The 25251-nt window shown below is 39.1% G+C and overlaps 1 protein-coding gene across 8 annotated transcripts in view; it reads right to left on the minus strand.

Moving 5' to 3' along the window:
- Window positions 1-25251, minus strand: part of LOC129762280 (monocarboxylate transporter 12-like) — a 660562-nt gene that overhangs the window by 121334 nt on the left and 513977 nt on the right. The window contains exon 2 of one of the 8 annotated variants that reach the window (XM_055760409.1): window positions 4387-5107. The exons of 6 other annotated variants lie outside the window; for them this stretch is intronic. In XM_055760409.1, the coding sequence (XP_055616384.1) occupies window positions 4387-4792 (406 nt within the window). In that variant the 5' untranslated portion in view covers window positions 4793-5107. Of the gene's footprint in view, window positions 1-4386; window positions 5230-25251 lie in introns of all 8 variants that reach the window. One more of the 8 variants, XM_055760408.1, reaches the window with a different exon arrangement.

Below are 25251 nucleotides of genomic sequence, written 5' to 3' on the forward strand. Positions count from 1 at the left end.
TGCGAACGGAAAGTGCTGATAGCAGATCACATGCATGCGTGCATAATTTGGAATTACAGTCGATGATAAATATTAGTGACTACGAGCTATGATGAGAATCAGATATTATTATCAATCTAATTTGAAAACGACTACAAGCCGTAAATATTACTACACGGAAAAAATATGACGCACCGAAGCAGTGTGTTTTATAAAATGAATCATACGGACTTCATTTACTTTTGTCGCAGATCTCAAAATTTTAAAATTTTAGTTTCGAAAAATCACCCAAAAGGAGAGTAAAGAAAATCGGGGTTAAAAAAAATATGCCAAATGTCTTAGAATCGCACGAAACGTCGAGATTTGCTGTTATCTCAAAAAAAATATTTTGCAAAAATTGACTTTTCAGACAAAAAAACGACCAATTACCGAAAAGTCAATTTTTGACAAAAATTTTTTTTTAGGTAACAGCAAATCTCGACGTTTCATGTAATTCTAAGACATTTGGCATAAAAAATATTTCCCGCTTTTCTTTACTCTCCTTTTGGGTGATTTTTCGATTTTCAGAAAAACAAACTGTGACAATAGAAAATGAAGTCCGTATGATCGAACATTTTGCAGGGGGTATTTTATCGTGCAAATCAACATTTCGCAGGGAGTCCCGTATGAAAACTCGATATGACGATTTTCATTTTCAAACTATACGTTTTGCCTCGTATTCCGAAAAATCGACAAAGTCCCAAAGTGATGATTTTTGACAAAAACATGTTTTTAAGAGTAGATCTCGACGTTTCATGGAATTCGAAGACATTTGGCATAATTTTTTTTTCGAAAACACCGATTTCCTTCAATCCCCTTTGGGCGATTTTTCGGTTTTCAAAAAACTCAAACTTTGACCGCTGTGCGACACTAGTAGGGGAAAAGGGGGGAATTTGGACCACCTAAGCAAATCGCCTAATATTTCCAAACCAATACGGTCTAAATAAAAAATGTCACATTGTATACTGAGCTACACTTGTTTTCTCTCAATCAATAATGTTTAATCATTATATCAAGCTTCAAACTACCAAATATATCATAAAATGAAAGAGACGATTTTTGGACATTAAAATTTGATGTAGGGTGATTTGGACCATCTGTGGGGTGATTTGGTCCAGTGTGTGTATCATCGAAAAAAACATTCTTATGTTTATTTAAAGTATTTAGAAATAATGTTACAATCAGTAACAGTGTTCTGGGATCGATACCAGGTGTCTTGGCCAGATTTCAGACCAGAAAAATAGGATTGGGACCATCTCGAATTATGCATGGATCTTTTCACTGTTGTTCGAGCATTTTCAAACACTGTCGATGATTGGTCAAAGAAAATCCGTTCTTGATGACCTGCGTTGGTCTTTCAAGCTCCTCCTTCTTCCAACGTTGTCTGCCCATCCTCTTTTTGTAATTTAGTGGCATCTGGAATCAATTAGACCAAAGAAAAGCCTCAAATCTGTAGGACCAATTCACCCCACAAAAACATGTCCATGTCACCCCACACAACATCCAAAAATTAAAATGCAATTAATTTCATTTATTGTTATCAAACTTACTGTTTCGCTGCATCAAATTGCTCCTCTTCTGTAGGAGAACAGAACTTTACTGCACAATACACGAAAAGTTTGTTTAATCTGCGGGAAAAACCTTAAAACCACGATCGGAAAACTCACATTTTTTGACAATAAAAGTGCTTGCTGTGTTAATGCTACCGTTTCCTTCAACCTGTCGAATTTTACCAAAGTTTTTTTACGTTAGTTATATACGGTTCAACAATAAAAGAAGATGACATTATAAAAAATCCAAGTTGAGCCATACTTTTTGAGATAATGGGGTGGTCCAAATCACCCCATATGTCCAACTCACCCCGTGTTACCCTAAATGAAGTCCGATTGAGCTGATATTTTGCATAGGGTAGTTTTTCGTGGGAATCAACATTTTTAATCAAGTTCCCTTTGAAAATTCGAGATGGCCATTTTCATTGGCACTCTAATGTACAGGGTGGCGCATAAGTAACGCAACCGATCTGCACAAAAAAAAATTTCCTATAAAAAAATGTCTCGCGATACCAAATCTTAATTCTCGAATAAAAAACGATACAAAGTCGACAACTGAACTGCTTAGGAACCAACACGCTCGATAGTTGCAGCGCGATCGTTATTTTTTTCCTTCAGAGAGCGTTGCGTGACTTATACGCCACCCTGTATATGATGAATTTCATGTTAACTGGTCTTAAAGGGTGTGTCACATCAAATTGCATCACGGAAAAAACGCTGTAGAAATTCGCCCAGTAGAACGATCCTTTTGAAAATTTTAGACAGTAAAATAAAAACTATTAAACAACTTTTGGCATTTTCTTTTTATTCATACTTTGAGCCCAAGCCCGTATGCTCGCACCTTCCTCTTTACCCTGTCCATAAGGTTCTGTACAACGTCAGGTTGTAGTTTTTTTTGAACAGAAATCCATTTTCTCTTGAAGTCCGCTTCCGATTTGACAACTTCTGGGTTCTTCCGGAGGGCCTGCTTCATAATCGCCCAATATTTCTCTATTGGGCGAAGCTCCGGCGCGTTGGGCGGGTTCATTTCCTTTGGCACGAAGGTGACCCCGTTGGCTTCGTACCACTCCAACACGTCCTTTGAATAGTGGCACGAAGCGAGATCCGGCCAGAAGATGGTCGGGCCCTCGTACTGCTTCAATAGTGGTAGTAAGCGTTTCTGTAGGCACTCCTTAAGGTAAACCTGCCCGTTTACCGTGCCGGTCATCACGAAGGGGGCGCTCCGCTTTCCGCAAGAGTAGATCGCTTGCCACACCATGTACTTTTTGACAAACTTGGATAGTTTCTGCTTGCGAATCTCCTCCGGAACGCTGAATTTGTCCTCTGCGGAGAAGAACAACATGCCCGGCAGCTGACAAAAGTCCGCTTTGACGTAGGTTTCGTCGTCCATTACCAGGCAATGCGGCTTCGTCAGCATTTCGGTGTACAGCCTCCGGGCTCGCGTCTTCCCCACCATGTTTGCCCTTCGTCGCGGTTAGGAGCCTTCTGAACCTTGTATGTACGCAGGCCCTCCCGCTGCTTGGTCCGCTGGACGAATGAACTTGACAAATTCAGCTTATTGGCGACATCCCGGACCGAACTTCTCGGATCACGTCTAAACTGCTTAACTACGCGCTTGTTATCTTTTTCACTGACGGAGCATCCGTTTTTGCTTTTCGAATCAAGCGAATAAGAATCAAATCTCGGACACCATTTATAATATAATCAAATTTCGGACAGATTGAATTCAAATTTCGGACACTTTATTTTGTAATTTTTATAACGAAAATTACATTACACTTGATTATATTTTAAAGTCAACTGCGAAACACTTACCAAGTAAATTCTACGTGCTCACGATAAGCAAACGTCAAACACAAACGATAATGAGTGGATTTTGGATTTTGGATGGATTTTTTTTCTACTATGTAATAATTCAAATGTAATTCTGAAATGAAGTGATAGTGAAACCAAGGGATTACTCTAAAGAAACAATTATATATTTATGACTATATGACTATATATATGACTAAAATTTTGTAGGTCTTATGGTCATTATGGTCGGGCTGAAAATCCCGTGATTTTTTAACAGATGACGCCACTAGAAAATGAACAAGATTCATTTCGAGAGGTTCATCTGTCATTAGCTTACGTGTGAAGTTTCATGACATTGCATTTATTTGTTCAAAAACTACAGTTCTTTAAGTGTCACTACTTGAGCATTCATATAGGAGATGGGAAAAGAGGACATAGTTTTTGATGGGAAAAACTCCTGAAGAATCAATGCAGTGGTTGACGATGTTATTCCACTTCTGCTCCTTCGAGAACAACAGTTTATCGGTGGTTCAATTAATTTGAAATGGGCTGTACAAGCATCGCAGATTTAAGTCGCTCTGGAAGGCCAAAAGAGGCTACGAATCCAGGAATCGTGAAAGAAGTGCATCGACTGTTTTTGAACGATCGTAAAATGAAGTTACGCGAGTTAGCTGAGGCCCTTGGCATTTCAAAAGTACGAGTGAGACACATTCTGCACGACATTTTAGACATGAAAAAGCTATCCGCGCGATGGGTGCCGCGTTTGCTGACCGTCGACGAAAAATAGCGGCGCGTTGATAATTCAACAGCCGGTTTGGCGCTGTTGAAGCGTAATCGAGTGGACTCCTTTCGGAGTTTTGTGACAATGGATGAAACGTGGGTCCATTACCAAACTCCTAAGTCCAATAGACAGTCTAAATATTGGCACTGAGGCATATTTCGAGGACTTAGACGTTTCGTACTACATAAAGAGAATCGAAATGTTGGAAACTTGCCATAGAAAAAAAATCAATCAATCAATTACCTGCTGCCGGTGGTTCCTGCCGATAGATTTTCGCCATTTCCATCATCGATACCCCAGCCGATAGATGTAATCCGTGGCAGATACAGTGGATCGTAAAACCGATCACTGTGAGCAGCCAGCCCCACCCTCCTTCCGGATAATAGTGTTGTCTCAGAGTCATCAGCTGTCTCAGATCGGCCACCAGTCTGGTTCCATAGGGAATTTTCACCTCATTCCCGTGTCGATAGTGTCGGTGGTGTCTGTGGTGCCGATGACCCGAAGACTCATAGCCTAGGTTGTTGATACCACTGCAGGATCCACTCGCACTCAGCCCCACTCCGGAATCCTCGTGAGAATTAAGCTGCGGCAGCGATTGAGACCGTTGCAAAGCCAATGGTCGCATCGTGTCGTTCGACGAGAAAGACATCTTCCCATCAAGCCCTCGCCAGAACTTTATCCGAATACTGACCGACTTTCACTGTTTTGCTCCGGTTCTAGCCCGGATCACCAAACACGTTTCATTTGCACTCATTTTGATCACTATCCCCCGTTGCATTGGCTCTCTCTCACTCTCAAGCTCTTAACACCACTAAAGCAACAACCATGATTTACAGTTTTTTTTTTTGCTAGCGCTGCTATGTCCGGAGGCCCTTTGTAACTACCCTTGGCTTGGATGCGTTCTTCGATCATTGATCATCATTTTCACGATCGTAAATTGGAGTTTGATTGCAATGTTCCATTGCTGGTGGAAGGGTGGAACGGATGAATTATAACTCCTTCGGGCGTTTCCTGGTATAGGTTCACTGAGCGGTTGAACTCTATTTCATGCCGATGAAGAAACTCATTGTATGCCTTCGCTTCGTGCTGTTGGATAGTATTTTTCAATTGTAACACAGCCCGAAGGTATTGGGTGATCGATCAGCCGGATGGTGATTGAATAGAATAATTTATTGATGGTGATAAATTTCATATCGACTACTAAAGTATTACTTCGCACCATCTTGTGATGAAATATATCTGTATTTACCATTTGATTGCTCATTTCAGTAGGAAACAGCACGAATCTTATACCAATGCTCTACCAGGTTGTTTGTACAAATGCATACAGGTTGATTAGTATGATTTGATATTTGTTTAAAATATTTTAGGTTTTCACTATTTTTATGTTTCTTCAGACATTACTTTGCATTGCCTCATCAAACTTAAATGTATATATACCATTGAATGGATAATTAATTACTTGTTTTAAGAGTAGTGGGTAGACCTAGGTTTCATTCTGTAATTTATGAGAAATGAGCATTTGAAAAACTGGTATTTTGAAGCGTTGTCACGTCACAAAAGTAGAGCACTTTTTTAGTTTATCAGATGAACTCAAGTTCAAACATTTTTATACTTGGGTTTCGCCAACGTCAACAAAACGTCAACATCAACGTCAATGGTCAACGTCATCTTCAACGCGCAAATGTAAACGCCCTTGTACAGGTACGCGCACATGCACCCACAGATGCATACAAAAAGTAATCAAAAGTTTCAATAGCAAACTCAAATCCGTTCCCCCGGTAGTGAGCGCCGCCTGATTTTTGGAAAAAGGGGAAATGGAAATGAACACCCTATTGAAACTACTAGAAGTGGGTTATATCTGTGATATAACCGTAAGGTGGACGTAGGACTACCGTTGGCTTAGCAATCAATAAGTGACAAGCATGTAGCTCTTAGACATTTCATCTTTTGAATAAAGAGATTATCATACTACACCGTTTAGCTGGAAAAGAATTATTAACGGTCATCGATTCCTCCGCGGAAATACCCAGCGCAAAAAATACACCCTCCCCAAGACACGACAGTTGGAATCTTCGGCCGATAGCGGCGTTCGTGAGCATTCGATAATAGAACTACTGCTTCACAAAAACAATGCCGCTTCATTCAGTCCGGCTGCAGAAAAAAAATGAGATAAGGAGAGAAAAGCATAGTGCTCGGAGAGCTAGCGAGACCATTCTCATGAGGAATCGATTTCTACTTGAAAATACCCCGCACAGATAATACCCCCTCCCCATCTGATTTTGTCAAACAATATGGTTTCTTTGATATGGTGGAATATACCATATCAAACATTTAAATTTCTACGCTGTCAAATCCACAGCCAGTGTTGTAATCAATCTGTATCGAATTTATATCCACACTATGTTTTTCGCTAAAAGTCCGACTGCAGAAAAGAAATGAAATTGAGAGAGAAGAGTGTTTAAGCGAGCGAGTAAAACCATCTTCCCGTCGCTTCCTAATCACAACTAAATGGATTTCCGAGCGGACACCAGCTAAAATACAGTTTTGTGTTTTGTAAAATAAATTTTTAAGCCATTGGAAAAAAAATTTTGGTTCAATAAATAATATCATATAATGCGTAGACATTTTATCTTCCGAATGAAGTCATATACTTTCGTTAACGCTCAATATCTTGTTGTTCCGGCGTGACGCTCTCGTTTTCAAAATTTTGAACTTACACCTTGGTATGAAAATTTAACTCCTTTCCAATTGACCGATTGATCTGAAATTTGGAACACAGTTTTATCTCTGCACCATTATAAAACTGCGTATTCCATGAAAATCCAAGATGGCGGCCGCTATAAAATGGCGGATTACATATTTTCTCAAAGCCCCACCAATAAAATGGATTTTGGATTTTTCATAAATAATTGTGTTCTACTATCTATGAAAAATCCAAAATGGCCTCCACCATAAAATGGCACCATATATATTTTTTCGGAACCCCATCAATATATGTATCAAATAAAAGTGATCGACTAGTTGAACACTGTAGATCATGAAAAATCCAAATCCAACATGGCCGCAGTCCCCGAATAAACAATTACTTTTTTCAATGGTTTCGTTCAGCCTGACCTCTTTGTATGTATGTTTAAATGTCAGTAGGGTTGTCCCATATTAAAAGAAATTTGGCCCCATTCATGTGGACTAATTGATCTGAAATTTAGAACACACCTTCACCTCTATTTTATAAAAGTACGTATTCGATGATCTTGAAAACTCCAATTTGGTCACCGCTAAAATATGCCTGAACACACAAATATGGGACTTTGAGAACACACTACATTATAAACAACATAAATTCAAAATGGTTGCCGCCAAAAAATGGTCGACTATGTATTTTTTGCCATCCCCTCAATATCGGTGTCAATTGAGATTATTTGACTAATAGAATTTCTTTTAGTATCAACAATACCCTAGATTGATGAAGGAATTGGTGTGATAGCTACATACTGCTACTTGCCTAATCTTTTTCTAGCTTCTAGTACATTATTTGTATTCTTATTATGTTTAATCTCAATGAAACCTTTTAACTTATTTTTTTTACTTATTTTATTGTTACCTCACACGTATTCTATCGACCATAGACTTTTTATTACTTGTAATGAGAATAAAAAAGATACTGGAAATGTTCATCCTTATTCTTTTTCTTTATTCTTTATTTGAGAGGTTTTCAGCCTCCTGGGCTGGTTCGCCTCATCATCCTTTTCCTGTTTTACTAACTATGTTCGGTGTTTTAATCGGTGCAATGATTTTTGAGGTAAACTTATTGTAATTGTTAAGGTAATGTTTTTAATAACAAAAAATTATGAAAAAATACCGAATTTTAGTATTTGTTCTTCCACGCCTATTTTTCTGACTTGTAGTGTACATCGGTTTGGCATGAAACAGCCCAGAAGCAATTGAAATTGTCTTGTTTTGTAATGTTTCGCAAACTAAAAGAACATTGAACTCATTTTCCATACAGGGTAAAAAAAATATTTCTCTGTTTTTGAAGCAATGAAAACGCAAAATGGCGCTGAAACGCTAGGAAGAAAAGAGCAGGAAAAAAGTCACCATATTATCAAATTGTCAGCGTTGTGACACCTTTCATTTGACACTGCTGAACATTCGGTAAGAAGCACCGTTCCTGAAATACAGTGATAGACATGAAAAAGGTGGGCACATGGGAGGTTTAGAATCTTTCTTCAATTTTTGGACTATTTTATCAAAAACTACTACCCTAATTTTATAGAATTATTTGTTGACTGTTACTCTTTCAAGTAATCAACAAGTTTTTCCATTTTTGGCACAAAAAATAATATTAAAATCACTCAAAATCTTTGACTAACCCCTCGTTTTTCATTTTATGATAGCTTCACTTGATGCCACTGTAAGGGAGTAAACAAAATCTGAAAAAATGGCAGAACTTGTTGACTACTTGAAAGAATAATAGATAGCATACAATTCTTTGAGATTACGGTGGTAGTTTTTGATTAAATAGTCCAGAAATTGAGTACAGTTTTTGAATGTGCAAGTTGGGCTTCCTTCTTCTCCTATAGACCACCTTCTCCTATAGGATAGACCTTTAGAAGGGGAAGGGGAGATCTAGGAATGAATAGGGTATGGGAGAGGAATGTGAGAAGTATTCAGCATAATAACTAACATAAAAAATAGTGTATAGCTTGCTACAATACGATGAAATTCATATGCACTTTATTGATTTTGTGACGTGACAACGCTTTGTGGAGACTGTTTTTTGCTGGCGATCAATACTTCGCTGGTGAGGTCAGAGACCAGCTCGAAATGATCTGCTTTGGTTGCCAGATATACATAAACATGGTTAAAACGATGTGGTGTTTTTCTTCGAATCCGGGCGTTGTGTAGCCGGCCGCCAACACGGATTAGGTCGTCCACGAGCTGTGGATGAGGATATCGTAGTCTGGATTTACGATCCACTCGAGCAGTGGTGGAAAGCTGATGGATGTCTTTTGCGAAGTACTGCATTTGAGCTCGGTGAACTAAGGCGAGCAGAGTTTGGTCGATTTCAACTGCGGTGAGAGTGCCAACGACAGGCTCAGGGCGATTCTTGTGACGACGGAAATTCTCGGCAAATCGTCGAATGAGCGCACCGATTCGAAGCAATGAACGAAGGCTAGAGCAACGGAAAACTACGACGACTGGCAGGACGACAATCTCGCGTGCTTCAGACACTTCTGGATTTCCATACCACCATAGATGGTTTTCTGTGAGTTCGTGCAGGTTCGCGCCCCAAGAAATGAGGTCGGCTGGATTATCCTCAGAAGAAACATGGTTCCAGACTGCATGAGCAGTGAGCTGCTGAACCTCACCCACACGATTGGCCTCAAACGTCTTCCATGTAGACGGTGTTGCGGACAGTCAATTCAGCACAATGGTGGAGTCAGTCCACAGGTACGCAGTAGCTGGAATATCAAAACTCTCCATGGCTTGGACTAGAAGTTTGGATAGGAGGTGAGCGGCGCATAGCTCTAAACGCGGGATGTTTTTGGTATCTATCGGAGCTACCTTTGACTTCGACGTCAGGAGACGCACTGTGCTGGATCTAGAAGGAGTATTTGAGCGGAGATATAAACAGACACCGTAGGCTGTTTCGGAAGCATCGCTGAAGCTATGGATTTCCAGGCGCTCGTATCCTGGTTTAAGTCCATGGCGAGGAATACATAACTGATCCAGAGTGGAGAGATTTTTGTGGAACTCCTACCAATCGCTGACAACTGCAGGCGAAACAGCGGCATCGCAGTCCAACTGAAGTTTCCCAAGGCCTTGGAGCAAGATCTTCGCCTTTGAGATAGTTGGTTCAATAAGACCTAGCGGATCGAACAAGCTGTTTATTTGCGACAGTATCGTTCGTTTGTTCAGTACAGAACTATCTTTCCATTTGGTTGTTTGAATGAGAGTAGGTCAGTAGCAGGTTCCCAGCGCAAACCTAACGTGGTGACAGACGCTTCGTAGTTTAGATCAAGCAGTGTTTCGGTCTCTCTAAGTTCCGGTGGTATGGCTTCAAGAACGGCCTGGCTGTTGGAGGACCACTACCGTAGTGGAAGTCCAGCGGTAGCAAGCGTGGTGATGAGCTGTTTGCAGGTGGCGGTAAGAGACGCTTCGCTCTTCATCGTCAGCAAGCTTCTTCAGCACCCTTATCGCCAGAAACGGGGCACAACTGGTGCCGTAACTTACGGTGAGAAGTTGGAATATCTTCAGTGGATCTTCGGGATGATCGCATACGAGGATCTGCCTAAAAATTTTCGCGATGTTCACGGACGCAACGAATCCGTGCTTCCGAAACCATGTGACGATGTTGACGAAAGTCGCCTGAATCGAAGGGCCAGTCAGTAAAACATTGTTTAGGGAAATACCAGATTTGAAAACACAGGAAGAAAAGAAGACTGTTCGTAGATTGGTCGTTTAGCTGTCCGTTTTGATCACGGCGTGATGTGGTACAAAATACCGAGGCTTGTTCTTCGGTTTTCGCACGTTTCGCACAGAGCGTGTTTTCACGTCACAAAACGCATGGCGTTTTTTGCATGGTTCTTGCGAGTTTTTTTTTAACTGAATACAAAGTTCATATTTTGTTGATAAATCTTAGAACAGAGTTCATTTGTATGTTCTTGAATATTACAGAAAATACCACATTAATGTTCAACAGTCGAATATCGCAAAAAGATATTATCACGTCACGAAAGTATTGGACTGACAACAAGCGAATCCAACTATAAAATATTCTACAACTGTTGATTCTTTCAGGAAATTTTCTCAATTTTACTTTGACTTCGTTTATTTTCCGGACATAGTGCGATTTATACATGAAAACGAGAAAAAAACACTTTATTAGTGAGTCAAAACATTGTCACGTCACGCTGGAATGGGCTAGCTTTCGCTCCAACAATTCTACTCTCCCTTATACATGACGACTGTTAGGACCATTGGACATAACAATTTTTTCCTAACTAATGCTGTCTGCGTTTATTTGCCTTCGATACACGATACATCAAAAATAATTCTAAACGAAATGCCCAATTAACTCCGAGTGTTGAAAGCAAGGTAATCTGATCCGAGTCACGAATTTCATCTGCTCTAATTCAGTCCGAACATTCTGTTCGTGGAATGCTGATTTCAGCATCATAAGAAGTGAGATAAAAGATGGCGTTGGCAGCACTCGACGCCGGTGTCAATCATTGCGGATGTCGATGAAACAACTTTCTTCTCGCATGAATTCGCTATGAGTGTGGATAAATACCCTGAGAGGATGCGGAAGAGAAGCTTAGTTTCAACTAATAAATTATATGATTAATTGATGTCTCGGAGAAGTCGTTCAGCGATTGGAAGTTCTTACGATGAAACACGAGAGGATTGATCCACCCGTACGATTGGGTTCGACTTATATGATTTATGGCGATCCCGTCTTCCGATGATGTCTCTCCAGAATAATGTATGAGGTGTTTGATCTGAGTTCATAGCTCTGAAGCAAACAACAATATTAAATAACGGATTCGCAAGTATCCGAACGGGCACGATTTAGGTCAATATACTTGAAGGATACGCTGAAGTAGATGTAGCGGTTTTAAATTCATGTTCGATAAGAATTCAACCCATGATATTTTTCAATCAATTGTGGAGCAATGGGATTAGTGTTCTTTACAAGTTTCACCGTTTATCCTGAAATATTTCGAAATAATTGATTTGAAAACCCATTTTAAGATTCTGGCCGCATTATGCCAATTAAATTATGCTTAGCAAGAGAAGGCAAAATCGAAATTGGTCATTGGATCACGACCGAGTGAGCAGTAAAATTGCGCTAAAGCAATGCCCTTTTGAGTCTTCAAAAATTAGAAAATTTACGAACTGGAAACTGCCGCTCGGTTATTATCATCGGAAAAATCCTGAGCGCGTACACCGAAAGTCGTAAAATAAAACATAATATTAAAGCTTCCTGAAAGAGGCCAAACGAAAAACTTGCCTCGTCCCAACACGCTAAAGTGGGTCAAATTAATCCCTTTTACTTCTTCTCCAGTGGATTCGAGGGAGAGAACACAAAAACAAACACCAAATCGCACACAAATTTATCGGTGGCTTGATTCGAGTGGATTGAGTTTATGGAATACCGATAGGGAATCAGATTTGCTGTGGCCAAGCTTCCTATTTGTAGGCAAACTTTTTTTTGTCATACCAAATACGAGAAAACGCGATGTCGATCGCCAAAGTGTGTTTCACTGTAATTACGTGATTTCAGTAATAAATTTGACCGTTGGAAATTATTATCGTCACATATGAGACAACAGGCCATCGATTATTTGGACGTTTTCCCGAGTGCTACTGGGTGGGGACCAATGGTAGAGTTGATTATTGTTTTCAGATATAACAATAAACTTTCAATGGACGCCTGCCAAGGGGCACCATCATATGAAGTGTGACTGTTCCTGAATGAAGCGCGTCGTAAAGTTACATTCCTTCTCCAGCATCAAGCAGCATCCGAACAATCAAATCGTAATCGAGCCGTCGAATGCCGTCAGATAAATGATATTATTTTACGATTATCGCATTCGCTGGAGAGGCACACACGATCGCACACCGTTGCATATTTCTTCATTGGCTGCAAAATTGAAATGGTAACTCGTTCAAACGCAGACGTGAGTGAATATGGATTTATGTGATTGGAATGGGGAGTTTATGCGGTGGGTAAATGTTATGTTCTGACCATTTCTGGAGGCAACGTGTAAAGACGTGTCGGCAATGGTAATGTCGAGCAGTTAATGAGCTGACGGCCCTAGCAGCCTTGCACTTGATCCACCGACCCGGAGAAAACGTTCATATTTGGATCGTTTCGTGCAATTATATCGGGCGGTTCGGTTCGCGGAAAGCTTAATTACAATAAATCATAATTTATCGTTGGTTTGGTTTGACATAGGCAATTTAATCATAAATGAGCCGCGCTAATGGCTGTTAAAGTCATTGGCTTTGCGTATCAATCATTTCAAGGCATGACATGTAACTCGTGTAGTACAAATGAAAATTAAGAAAAACAGCTAGTTATGAAGGATTTGAACATTTTGAACAACATATTTTTCATTTTAGTTTATCCTTCTTGTTTCTTGCATGGTATTCAAAAAATGTTGAAACCCGAAATATCACGCTCTTTTTCGCTACTCACACTACCACTGTCGCATGAAATTGCATCAATTATTTTTGGTTCGATTTCCGTTCTAGTCTGTATTTTTCGTTGTTAGGAGAAACGATTTTCTGACTTGTACTGATACATACACATCGATTTGGTAGAGAAATCTCGATTAAGTACTATTATACAATTAGAATGCGAGTGGTGGACGTGATCAGGCGTACCAAAAGTACTGCCTCATGACAGTATTTCGAAGGCTGTCGACGTCTATTTTCTCTGATAGCCCCTTCTGTTTGATCTATTAACGATAGTACACGACTATGAAGCATGTATTTTGTTTATTCGTCTACGACAGCATCAGTTGTTTGGACGTAATTTTTGTCGTAGATTGGGAATTCGGAGAGATGAAAATGGTGGTGGTAAGAGCGCGGGTAGGAGCAACGCTAGAATGAATGGTTCGAATGGAAGTGGCGTCTGAGGGAGCAGGGATCCCAAAATTACACGCAACTAGTACTCAAAACGATACGTACGACACACTTCCCGACGCGTGTTGACGGAAAACCACCAATGCATATGTTGCTTAAGGGGGGGGCCCCAATCTGGAAAGTCGAAAAATCGATCTTTTGTTTTCCTGCATTTTTGGGAAGCTTATGCTCTTAGATCCTAATTGTCCTAAAAGGATTTTTCGATATTTGATTTCGGTGGAAAGTTACAGTCAAAAGTATGACGTCGACATATGTGATTGCAACGAAAGGTTGCCCAAGTAGGGGTTTTATCACTCCTCCTTTGGTCACCTGTTGTTGACGACCTTCTGATAAGTTTAGAGGTAAAAGGATTCGAAGTTGTGGGCTTTGCCGATGATCTAGTCATAATGGTACGAGGCACGTTTGACGACGTGTTATCGAATGCAGATGGCCTTAAACTTTACACAATCTTGGTGTATCACAGATGGTCTGAGCATAAATCCCTCAAAAACAACAATTATTCCGTTCACCAAAAAAAACTGCATCTGCAGTCTTTACATCTTGGGGGAGAGGAAATAAAAAGCAGCGCTTCAGTGAAATATCTAGGTGTAATCTTAGATGCTAAATTAAACTGGAACGCGCACTTAGATTAAATAATCAGCAAGGCCAACTCAGCTCTATTGGCATGCTCTAAAATGATAGGAAGAACATGGAGCCTTAAATCAAAAATGGTTACGTGGGTTTACACTGCAATTGTGCGGCCTAGGATAACCTATGCCTCACTTGTATGGTGGCCAAAGACTAAGGAGACTGTAGCTACAAAATAGCTAAACAAACTCCAACGACTAGTATGCGTTGCAATTACTGGAGCAATGCGAAGTACACCCTCAAAGGCATTGGAGGCTATCCTTCACCTGGTACCTTTGAACCAATATGTTCAGCTAGAGGCTAAAAAAAGCGCTCTAAAGCTTAAAAGATGGAAAAAATACTAGACGGGGACAAAACTGGTCACTTAAGCATCCTGAATTTCTTACCCAGCCTCAGAGATGAACAATGAATGGATGGAACCTAGGACCAATTATGACATTCCATATAGAGTGATCGAACATTCTCGCTCAGTATGAGATGAAGGTGACCCCAACGTTCGTAATGGTTCAATCATGTTCCTCACTGATGGGTCGAAAATGGGAATCAGAACAGGTGCTGGAGCGTATGGTCCCAGAACAAAAATCTCTGTGGCTATGGGAAACTGGCCAACAGTTTTTCAGACAGAAATAGCTGCAATAATAGAATGTCTAAATGTCTGCCTGAAAAGAAAGTATAGACATGCTAACATCTGCATATTCTCTGACAGTCAAGCAGCACTTAAAGCTCTAAATGCCTTCAAGTGCTCTTCAAAAATTGTCTGGGAATGCATTTCCCTTTTACAGCAATTAAGTCAGATAAGATCGGTACAATTGTACTGGATTCCTAGCCATTGCGGTATAGAGGGCAACGAGCGAACAGATGAACTTGCCAGAAACGGCTCAAACTCACCATTCACTGGTCCAGAACCATTCTGTGGACTCTCCGACTGTGTGTTGAAAAGCGAGCTGAAAAAATGGGAAGACCGGGAAGTGACAGCCAATTGGATGGCTGCATAACTTAAGCAGGCGAAAAAATTTATTACGCCGAGCTCAACAGCTGCTAAGCCTTAATAAAAAAGACTGAGGCACATTCACTGGTCTTATAACAGGACACTGTCCGAGTAAATACCATCTTATGAACATAGGTTTAGCCCAAGATGATATTTGTCGCTTTTGTAATGCCGAAAGCGAAACCTCGGAACATTTGCTCTGTAACTGCGGAGTTCTCACTAGACGCAAACTTCAACACCTTGATAAAGCTATTCTGGAGCCCAAGGAAATTTGGTCTGCGTCGCCGATCAGGATTATAAATTTTATCAAACAGATTATTCCTGATTGGCACCTATCACGCTATAGCTTTCAGTCTACTTCTTCATCAATAAGTAGTAGATAAGCTTGAAGTGTAGTATAAAAAGGGGTATACCACAATAGTTCAAAATAATGGACGCAGTGGTTCACACCCAACTGGGGGAAAAAATGACGTCACCTCAGGGATATAATATTTCTGTACGATTTTTGACGTAGGACTACGTCTTTCATTTCTATACCGGGGTGTAAAATCAAAGTTTCGAAAACGAAAGCGTTACGCCGGAGACCGAGATTTTGAGCGTTAATAGCTCCTAAACAACTGAACGAAATGGTATGATAAACACTTCATTCGAAAGATAAAATGTCTACGCGTTATATACTTGTTACTTTTTGATCCAAAAACTTGTTTCAATAGTCTTAAAATTGCTTTCAAAACAGGCTATTGAAATCACCAATCGGTATATAAGCGAGCGGCGCTCGGAAATCCACTCAGTTCTAATTGAACAGCGATTGGAGCATGTTGTAGCTGTTGCGGTGAAGCTCTTTATTTATCATGAAAGCGCGGATGAACGGTGTCACCAAGAGCCTGTTTGTGCACCATAGGCCAGAAGGGAATCTATCAGGAGGAGAGTGATGCCACAAACGGTTCCCTGGGAAGACATTGCTACACACACATACACGCGCGGCTATTAACAGGTGGTTATCGAGTTGGCATTAACCACTGGTGGGCTTCCAGTATCGAGGAAAATGTGGAAATATCTAATCGTTACTGAGAATAATCTGCCAGTTCCTCTGGGAATTTTCAAAATATATTCATGTGAAAGAGTTTAATTGAATGTTTTCTATCCATGTTACACTGTGACCAAATATGTTTCAATCAAGTGCAATTAACAGGTTGTTATCGAGTTGGCATTAACCACTGGTGGGCTTCCAGTATCGAGGAAAATGTGGAAATATCTAATCGTTACTTAAAATAATCTGCCAGTTCCTTTGGGAATTTTCAAAATATATTCATGTGAAAGAGTTTAATTGAATGTTTTCTATCCATGTTACACTGTGACCAAATATGTTTCAATCAAGTGCTATTAACAGGTGGTTATCGAGTTGGCATTAACCACTGGTGGGCTTCCAGTATCGAGGAAAATGTGGAAATATCTAATCGTTACTGAAAATAATCTGCCAGTTCCTTTGGGAATTTTCAAAATATATTCATGTGAAAGAGTTTGATTGAATGTTTTCTATCCATGTTACACTGTGACCAAATATGTTTCAATCATGTGCTATTAACAGATGGTTATCGAGTTGGCATTAACCAATGGTAGGCTTCCAGTATCGAGGAAAATGTGGAAATATCTAATCGTTACTGAAAATAATCTGCCAGTTCCTTTGGGAATTTTCAAAATATATTCATGTGAAAGAGTTTAATTGAATGTTTTGTATCCATGTAACACTGTGACCAAATACATTTGGTTTTGTGGCTTTTCAATCAATCGCAATTAACAGGATAGCTTCAGAAGATTATTCTTCCCCATCAGTAGGATATTTCCGTATCCAATATTGTATGCGCCCGCAATCGATTATTGCTCAGTCGCCGAAAGTTCCCAGCTCAGAGAGTTCATTCCCCTCTAGTTTGCCTTCCAAATTGCCATCGTAAACCACACCTTCTCTCGGTTCAATCACACACAAAAAGCATACTTAAGCGATATTCTGGTGGTGAGACACATTCATTTTTCGTGAGGACATCGACAAGACAACATCGTTGCCCAACGTGCTGGAGGAGGTGGACGGCGAAGGATCGACACATACACGCGCAGAACTCTTTCCGTTAGGATGCCATTCAGCATCGAGAAAGTTCCGGAAAGATCTAATCATTGCTGGAAAATAATCTGCCAGTTCCTTTGGGAATTTTCAAAATATATTCATGTGAAAGAGTTTAATTGAATGTTTTCTATCCATGTAACACTGTGATCAAATATGTTTCAATCAAGTGCAATTAACAGGTGGTTATCGAGTTGGCATTAACCACTGGTGGGCTTCTAGTATCGAGGAAAATGTGGAAATATCTAATCGTTACTTAAAATAATCTGCCAGTTCCTTTGGGAATTTTCAAAATATATTCATGTGAAAGAGTTTAATTGAATGTTTTCTATCCATGTAACACTGTGACCAAATATGTTTCAATCAAGTGCTATTAACAGGTGGTTATCGAGTTGGCATTAACCACTGGTGGGCTTCCAGTATCGAGGAAAATGTGGAAATATCTAATCGTTACTGAAAATAATCTGCCAGTTCCTTTGGGAATTTTCAAAATATATTCATGTGAAAGAGTTTAATTGAATGTTTTCTATCCATGTTACACTGTGACCAAATATGTTTCAATCAAGTGCTATTAACAGGTGGTTATCGAGTTGGCATTAACCAATGGTGGGCTTCCAGTATCGAGGAAAATGTGGAAATAACTAATCGTTACTGAAAATAATCTGCCAGTTCCTCTGGGAATATTCAAAATATATTCATGTGAAAGAGTTTAATTGAATGTTTTCTATCCATGTTACACTGTGACCAAATATGTTCCAATCAAGTGCTATTAACAGGTGGTTATCGAGTTGGCATTAACCACTGGTGGGCTTCCAGTATCGAGGAAAATGTGGAAATATCTAATCGTTACTGAAAATAATCTGCCAGTTCCTTTGGGAATTTTCAAAATATATTCATGTGAAAGAGTTTAATTGAATGTTTTCTATCCATGTAACACTGTGACCAAATACATTTGGTTTTGTGGTTTTTCAATCAATCGCAATTAACAGGATAGCTTCAGAAGATTATTCTTCCACATCAGTAGGATATTTCCGTATCCAATATTGTATGCGCCCGCAATCGATTATTGCTCAGTCGCCGAAAGTTCCGAGCTCAGAGAGTTCATTCCCCTCTAGTTTGCCTTCCAAATTGCCATCGTAAACCACACCTTCTCTCGATTCAATCACACACAAAAAGCATACTTAAGCGATATTCTGGTGGTGAGACACATTCATTTTTCGTGAGGACATCGACAAGACAACATCGTTGCCTAACGTGCTGGAGGAGGTGGACGGCGAAGGATCGACACATACACGCGCAGAACTCTTTCCGTTAGGATGCCATTCAGCATCGAGAAAGTTCCGGAAAGATCTAATCATTGCTGGAAAATAATCTGCCAGTTCCTTTGGGAATTTTCAAAATATATTCATGTGAAAGAGTTTAATTGAATGTTTTCTATCCATGTTACACTGTGACCAAATATGTTCCAATCAAGTGCTATTAACAGGTGGTTATCGAGTTGGCATTAACCACTGGTGGGCTTCCAGTATCGAGGAAAATGTGGAAATATCTAATCGTTACTGAAAATAATCTGCCAGTTCCTCTGGGAATTTTCAAAATATATTCATGTGAAAGAGTTTAATTGAATGTTTTCTATCCATGTTACACTGTGACCAAATATGTTTCAATCAAGTGCTATTAACAGGTGGTTATCGAGTTGGCATTAACCACTGGTGGGCTTCCAGTATCGAGGAAAATGTGGAAATATCTAATCGTTACTGAAAATAATCTGCCAGTTCCTTTGGGAATTTTCAAAATATATTCATGTGAAAGAATTTAATTGAATGTTTTCTATCCATGTAACACTGTGACCAAATATGTTTCAATCAAGTGCTATTAACAGGTGGTTATCGAGTTGGCATTAACCACTGGTGGGCTTCTTCCAGTATCGAGGAAAATGTGGAAATAACTAATCGTTACTGAAAATAATCTGCCAGTTCCTCTGGGAATTTTCAAAATATATTCATGTGAAAGAGTTTAATTGAATGTTTTCTATCCATGTTACACTGTGACCAAATATGTTTCAATCAAGTGCTATTAACAGGTGGTTATCGAATTGGCATTAACCACTGGTGGGCTTCCAGTATCGAGGAAAATGTGGGAATATCTAATCGTTACTGAAAATAATCTGCCAGTTCCTTTGGGAATTTTCAAAATATATTCATGTGAAAGAGTTTAATTGAATGTTTTCTATCCATGTAACACTGTGACCAAATACATTTGGTTTTGTGGTTTTTCAATCAATCGCAATTAACAGGATAGCTTCAGAAGATTATTCTTCCCCATCAGTAGGATATTTCCGTATCCAATATTGTATGCGCCCGCAATCGATTATTGCTCAGTCGCCGAAAGTTCCGAGCTCAGAGAGTTCATTCCCCTCTAGTTTGCCTTCCAAATTGCCATTGTAAACCACACCTTCTCTCGATTTAATCACACACAAAAAGCATACTTAAGCGATATTCTGGTGGTGAGACACATTCATTTTTCGTGAGGACATCGACAAGACAACATCGTTGCCTAACGTGCTGGAGGAGGTGGACGGCGAAGGATCGACACATACACGCGCAGAACTCTTTTCGTTAGGATGCCATTCAGCATCGAGAAAGTTCCGGAAAGATCTAATCATTGCTGGAAAATAATCTGCCAGTTCCTTTGGGAATTTTCAAAATATATTCATGTGAAAGAGTTTAATTGAATGTTTTCTATCCATGTAACACTGTGACCAAATATGTTTCAATCAAGTGCTATTAACAGGTGGTTATCGAGTTGGTATTAACCACTGGTGGGCTTCCAGTATCGAGGAAAATGTGGAAATAACTAATCGTTACTGAAATTAATCTGCCAGTTCCTCTGGGAATTTTCAAAATATATTCATGTGAAAGAGTTTAATTGAATGTTTTCTATCCATGTAACACTGTGACCAAATATGTTTCAATCAAGTGCTATTAACAGGTGGTTATCGAGTTGGCATTAACCACTGGTGGGCTTCCAGTATCGAGGAAAATGTGGAAATATCTAATCGTTACTGAAAATAATCTGCCAGTTCCTCTGGGAATTTTCAAAATATATTCATGTGAAAGAATTTAATTGAATGTTTTCTATCCATGTAACACTGTGACCAAATATGTTTCAATCAAGTGCTATTAACAGGTGGTTATCGAGTTGGAATTAACCACTGGTGGGCTTCCAGTATCGAGGAAAATGTGGAAATAACTAATCGTTACTGAAAATAATCTGCCAGTTCCTCTGGGAATATTCAAAATATATTCATGTGAAAGAGTTTAATTGAATGTTTTCTATCCATGTTACACTGTGACCAAATATGTTTCAATCAAGTGCTATTAACAGGTGGTTATCGAGTTGGCATTAACCAATGGTGGGCTTCCAGTATCGAGGAAAATGTGGAAATAACTAATCGTTACTGAAATTAATCTGCCAGTTCCTCTGGGAATTTTCAAAATATATTCATGTGAAAGAGTTTAATTGAATGTTTTCTATCCATGTAACACTGTGACCAAATATGTTTCAATCAAGTGCTATTAACAGGTGGTTATCGAGTTGGCATTAACCACTGGTGGGCTTCCAGTATCGAGGAAAATGTGGAAATATCTAATCGTTACTGAAAATAATCTGCCAGTTCCTCTGGGAATTTTCAAAATATATTCATGTGAAAGAATTTAATTGAATGTTTTCTATCCATGTAACACTGTGACCAAATATGTTTCAATCAAGTGCTATTAACAGGTGGTTATCGAGTTGGAATTAACCACTGGTGGGCTTCCAGTATCGAGGAAAATGTGGAAATAACTAATCGTTACTGAAAATAATCTGCCAGTTCCTCTGGGAATATTCAAAATATATTCATGTGAAAGAGTTTAATTGAATGTTTTCTATCCATGTTACACTGTGACCAAATATGTTTCAATCAAGTGCTATTAACAGGTGGTTATCGAGTTGGCATTAACCAATGGTGGGCTTCCAGTATCGAGGAAAATGTGGAAATAACTAATCGTTACTGAAAATAATCTGCCAGTTCCTCTGGGAATATTCAAAATATATTCATGTGAAAGAGTTTAATTGAATGTTTTCTATCCATGTTACACTGTGACCAAATATGTTCCAATCAAGTGCTATTAACAGGTGGTTATCGAGTTGGCATTAACCACTGGTGGGCTTCCAGTATCGAGGAAAATGTGGAAATATCTAATCGTTACTGAAAATAATCTGCCAGTTCCTTTGGGAATTTTCAAAATATATTCATGTGAAAGAGTTTAATTGAATGTTTTCTATCCATGTAACACTGTGACCAAATACATTTGGTTTTGTGGTTTTTCAATCAATCGCAATTAACAGGATAGCTTCAGAAGATTATTCTTCCACATCAGTAGGATATTTCCGTATCCAATATTGTATGCGCCCGCAATCGATTATTGCTCAGTCGCCGAAAGTTCCGAGCTCAGAGAGTTCATTCCCCTCTAGTTTGCCTTCCAAATTGCCATCGTAAACCACACCTTCTCTCGATTCAATCACACACAAAAAGCATACTTAAGCGATATTCTGGTGGTGAGACACATTCATTTTTCGTGAGGACATCGACAAGACAACATCGTTGCCTAACGTGCTGGAGGAGGTGGACGGCGAAGGATCGACACATACACGCGCAGAACTCTTTCCGTTAGGATGCCATTCAGCATCGAGAAAGTTCCGGAAAGATCTAATCATTGCTGGAAAATAATCTGCCAGTTCCTTTGGGAATTTTCAAAATATATTCATGTGAAAGAGTTTAATTGAATGTTTTCTATCCATGTTACACTGTGACCAAATATGTTCCAATCAAGTGCTATTAACAGGTGGTTATCGAGTTGGCATTAACCACTGGTGGGCTTCCAGTATCGAGGAAAATGTGGAAATATCTAATCGTTACTGAAAATAATCTGCCAGTTCCTCTGGGAATTTTCAAAATATATTCATGTGAAAGAGTTTAATTGAATGTTTTCTATCCATGTTACACTGTGACCAAATATGTTTCAATCAAGTGCTATTAACAGGTGGTTATCGAGTTGGCATTAACCACTGGTGGGCTTCCAGTATCGAGGAAAATGTGGAAATATCTAATCGTTACTGAAAATAATCTGCCAGTTCCTTTGGGAATTTTCAAAATATATTCATGTGAAAGAATTTAATTGAATGTTTTCTATCCATGTAACACTGTGACCAAATATGTTTCAATCAAGTGCTATTAACAGGTGGTTATCGAGTTGGCATTAACCACTGGTGGGCTTCTTCCAGTATCGAGGAAAATGTGGAAATAACTAATCGTTACTGAAAATAATCTGCCAGTTCCTCTGGGAATTTTCAAAATATATTCATGTGAAAGAGTTTAATTGAATGTTTTCTATCCATGTTACACTGTGACCAAATATGTTTCAATCAAGTGCTATTAACAGGTGGTTATCGAATTGGCATTAACCACTGGTGGGCTTCCAGTATCGAGGAAAATGTGGGAATATCTAATCGTTACTGAAAATAATCTGCCAGTTCCTTTGGGAATTTTCAAAATATATTCATGTGAAAGAGTTTAATTGAATGTTTTCTATCCATGTAACACTGTGACCAAATACATTTGGTTTTGTGGTTTTTCAATCAATCGCAATTAACAGGATAGCTTCAGAAGATTATTCTTCCCCATCAGTAGGATATTTCCGTATCCAATATTGTATGCGCCCGCAATCGATTATTGCTCAGTCGCCGAAAGTTCCGAGCTCAGAGAGTTCATTCCCCTCTAGTTTGCCTTCCAAATTGCCATTGTAAACCACACCTTCTCTCGATTTAATCACACACAAAAAGCATACTTAAGCGATATTCTGGTGGTGAGACACATTCATTTTTCGTGAGGACATCGACAAGACAACATCGTTGCCTAACGTGCTGGAGGAGGTGGACGGCGAAGGATCGACACATACACGCGCAGAACTCTTTTCGTTAGGATGCCATTCAGCATCGAGAAAGTTCCGGAAAGATCTAATCATTGCTGGAAAATAATCTGCCAGTTCCTTTGGGAATTTTCAAAATATATTCATGTGAAAGAGTTTAATTGAATGTTTTCTATCCATGTAACACTGTGACCAAATATGTTTCAATCAAGTGCTATTAACAGGTGGTTATCGAGTTGGTATTAACCACTGGTGGGCTTCCAGTATCGAGGAAAATGTGGAAATAACTAATCGTTACTGAAATTAATCTGCCAGTTCCTCTGGGAATTTTCAAAATATATTCATGTGAAAGAGTTTAATTGAATGTTTTCTATCCATGTAACACTGTGACCAAATATGTTTCAATCAAGTGCTATTAACAGGTGGTTATCGAGTTGGCATTAACCACTGGTGGGCTTCCAGTATCGAGGAAAATGTGGAAATATCTAATCGTTACTGAAAATAATCTGCCAGTTCCTCTGGGAATTTTCAAAATATATTCATGTGAAAGAATTTAATTGAATGTTTTCTATCCATGTAACACTGTGACCAAATATGTTTCAATCAAGTGCTATTAACAGGTGGTTATCGAGTTGGAATTAACCACTGGTGGGCTTCCAGTATCGAGGAAAATGTGGAAATAACTAATCGTTACTGAAAATAATCTGCCAGTTCCTCTGGGAATTTTCAAAATATATTCATGTGAAAGAGTTTAATTGAATGTTTTCTATCCATGTAACACTGTGACCAAATACATTTGGTTTTGTGGTTTTTCAATCAATCGCAATCAACAGGATAGCTTCTGAAGATTATTCTTCAGATTAGGATATTTCCGTATCCAATATTGGATGCATAAAACCTTGTGCCTCCAACGTAACGCTCTCGTTTTCGAAGTTCTCCAAATATTCATTCATTCAGAATGAATTCAGATTCAACTTCATACAAATGATCTCTATATCAACGAGAGTCCTACGTCACCCTTGCGGTTATACCATAGATATAACCCACTTCCTGTTTTTAACGCGTTTTTCGCGAAGCTATGTTTCTTCGACTGATGGTATCGACATCTCAGGATCCACTCGACAGATTTGGCTGAATTTTTTTTATATCTAATTTTTTCGATTTTTTATGAGCTTCTGGACAGCGATTTTTCACGAAAAATAACTCATTTTTAACAAAACATGGCCATTTTTAACATTTTTAACAAAAATGGCTGCCATTATGACAATTTTTAGAATTTTCAAAAAAACCCTATGTAACCTATTAGGTATTGTCCTAAAGTTTCAAAATATTCATTGGAATTCGTTCTGCGACAACCCGTTGCTTCAGAATAGATACCACCAACAAGGTATCGACTTTCAGACAGCATCTGGGCATTCAGCTGTCAACAACGTAACAATAATTATTCGCGCACTTAAAAAAACAGGAAGTGGGTTATATCTATGGTATAACCGCAATGGTGACGTAGGACTATCGTTGATTCAGTGATCATTTGATGTTGAATCTGAATCCATTCTGAATGAATGAATAAATGAATATTTGGGGGACTTCGAAAACGAGAGCGTTACGTTGGAGGTACAAGGTCCTACGCATCCAATATTGGATACGCAAATATCCTACTGGTGAAGAAAAATGATCTCCAGAAGCTTTCCTGCTAATTACACGTGATTGAAAAATCATAGAACCAAATGTATTTGGTCACAGTGTTA

The sequence above is a fragment of the Toxorhynchites rutilus genome, chromosome 1 (assembly GCF_029784135.1).
Source record: "Toxorhynchites rutilus septentrionalis strain SRP chromosome 1, ASM2978413v1, whole genome shotgun sequence".
In the NCBI taxonomy this organism is placed as follows: Eukaryota; Metazoa; Arthropoda; class Insecta; order Diptera; family Culicidae; genus Toxorhynchites; species Toxorhynchites rutilus.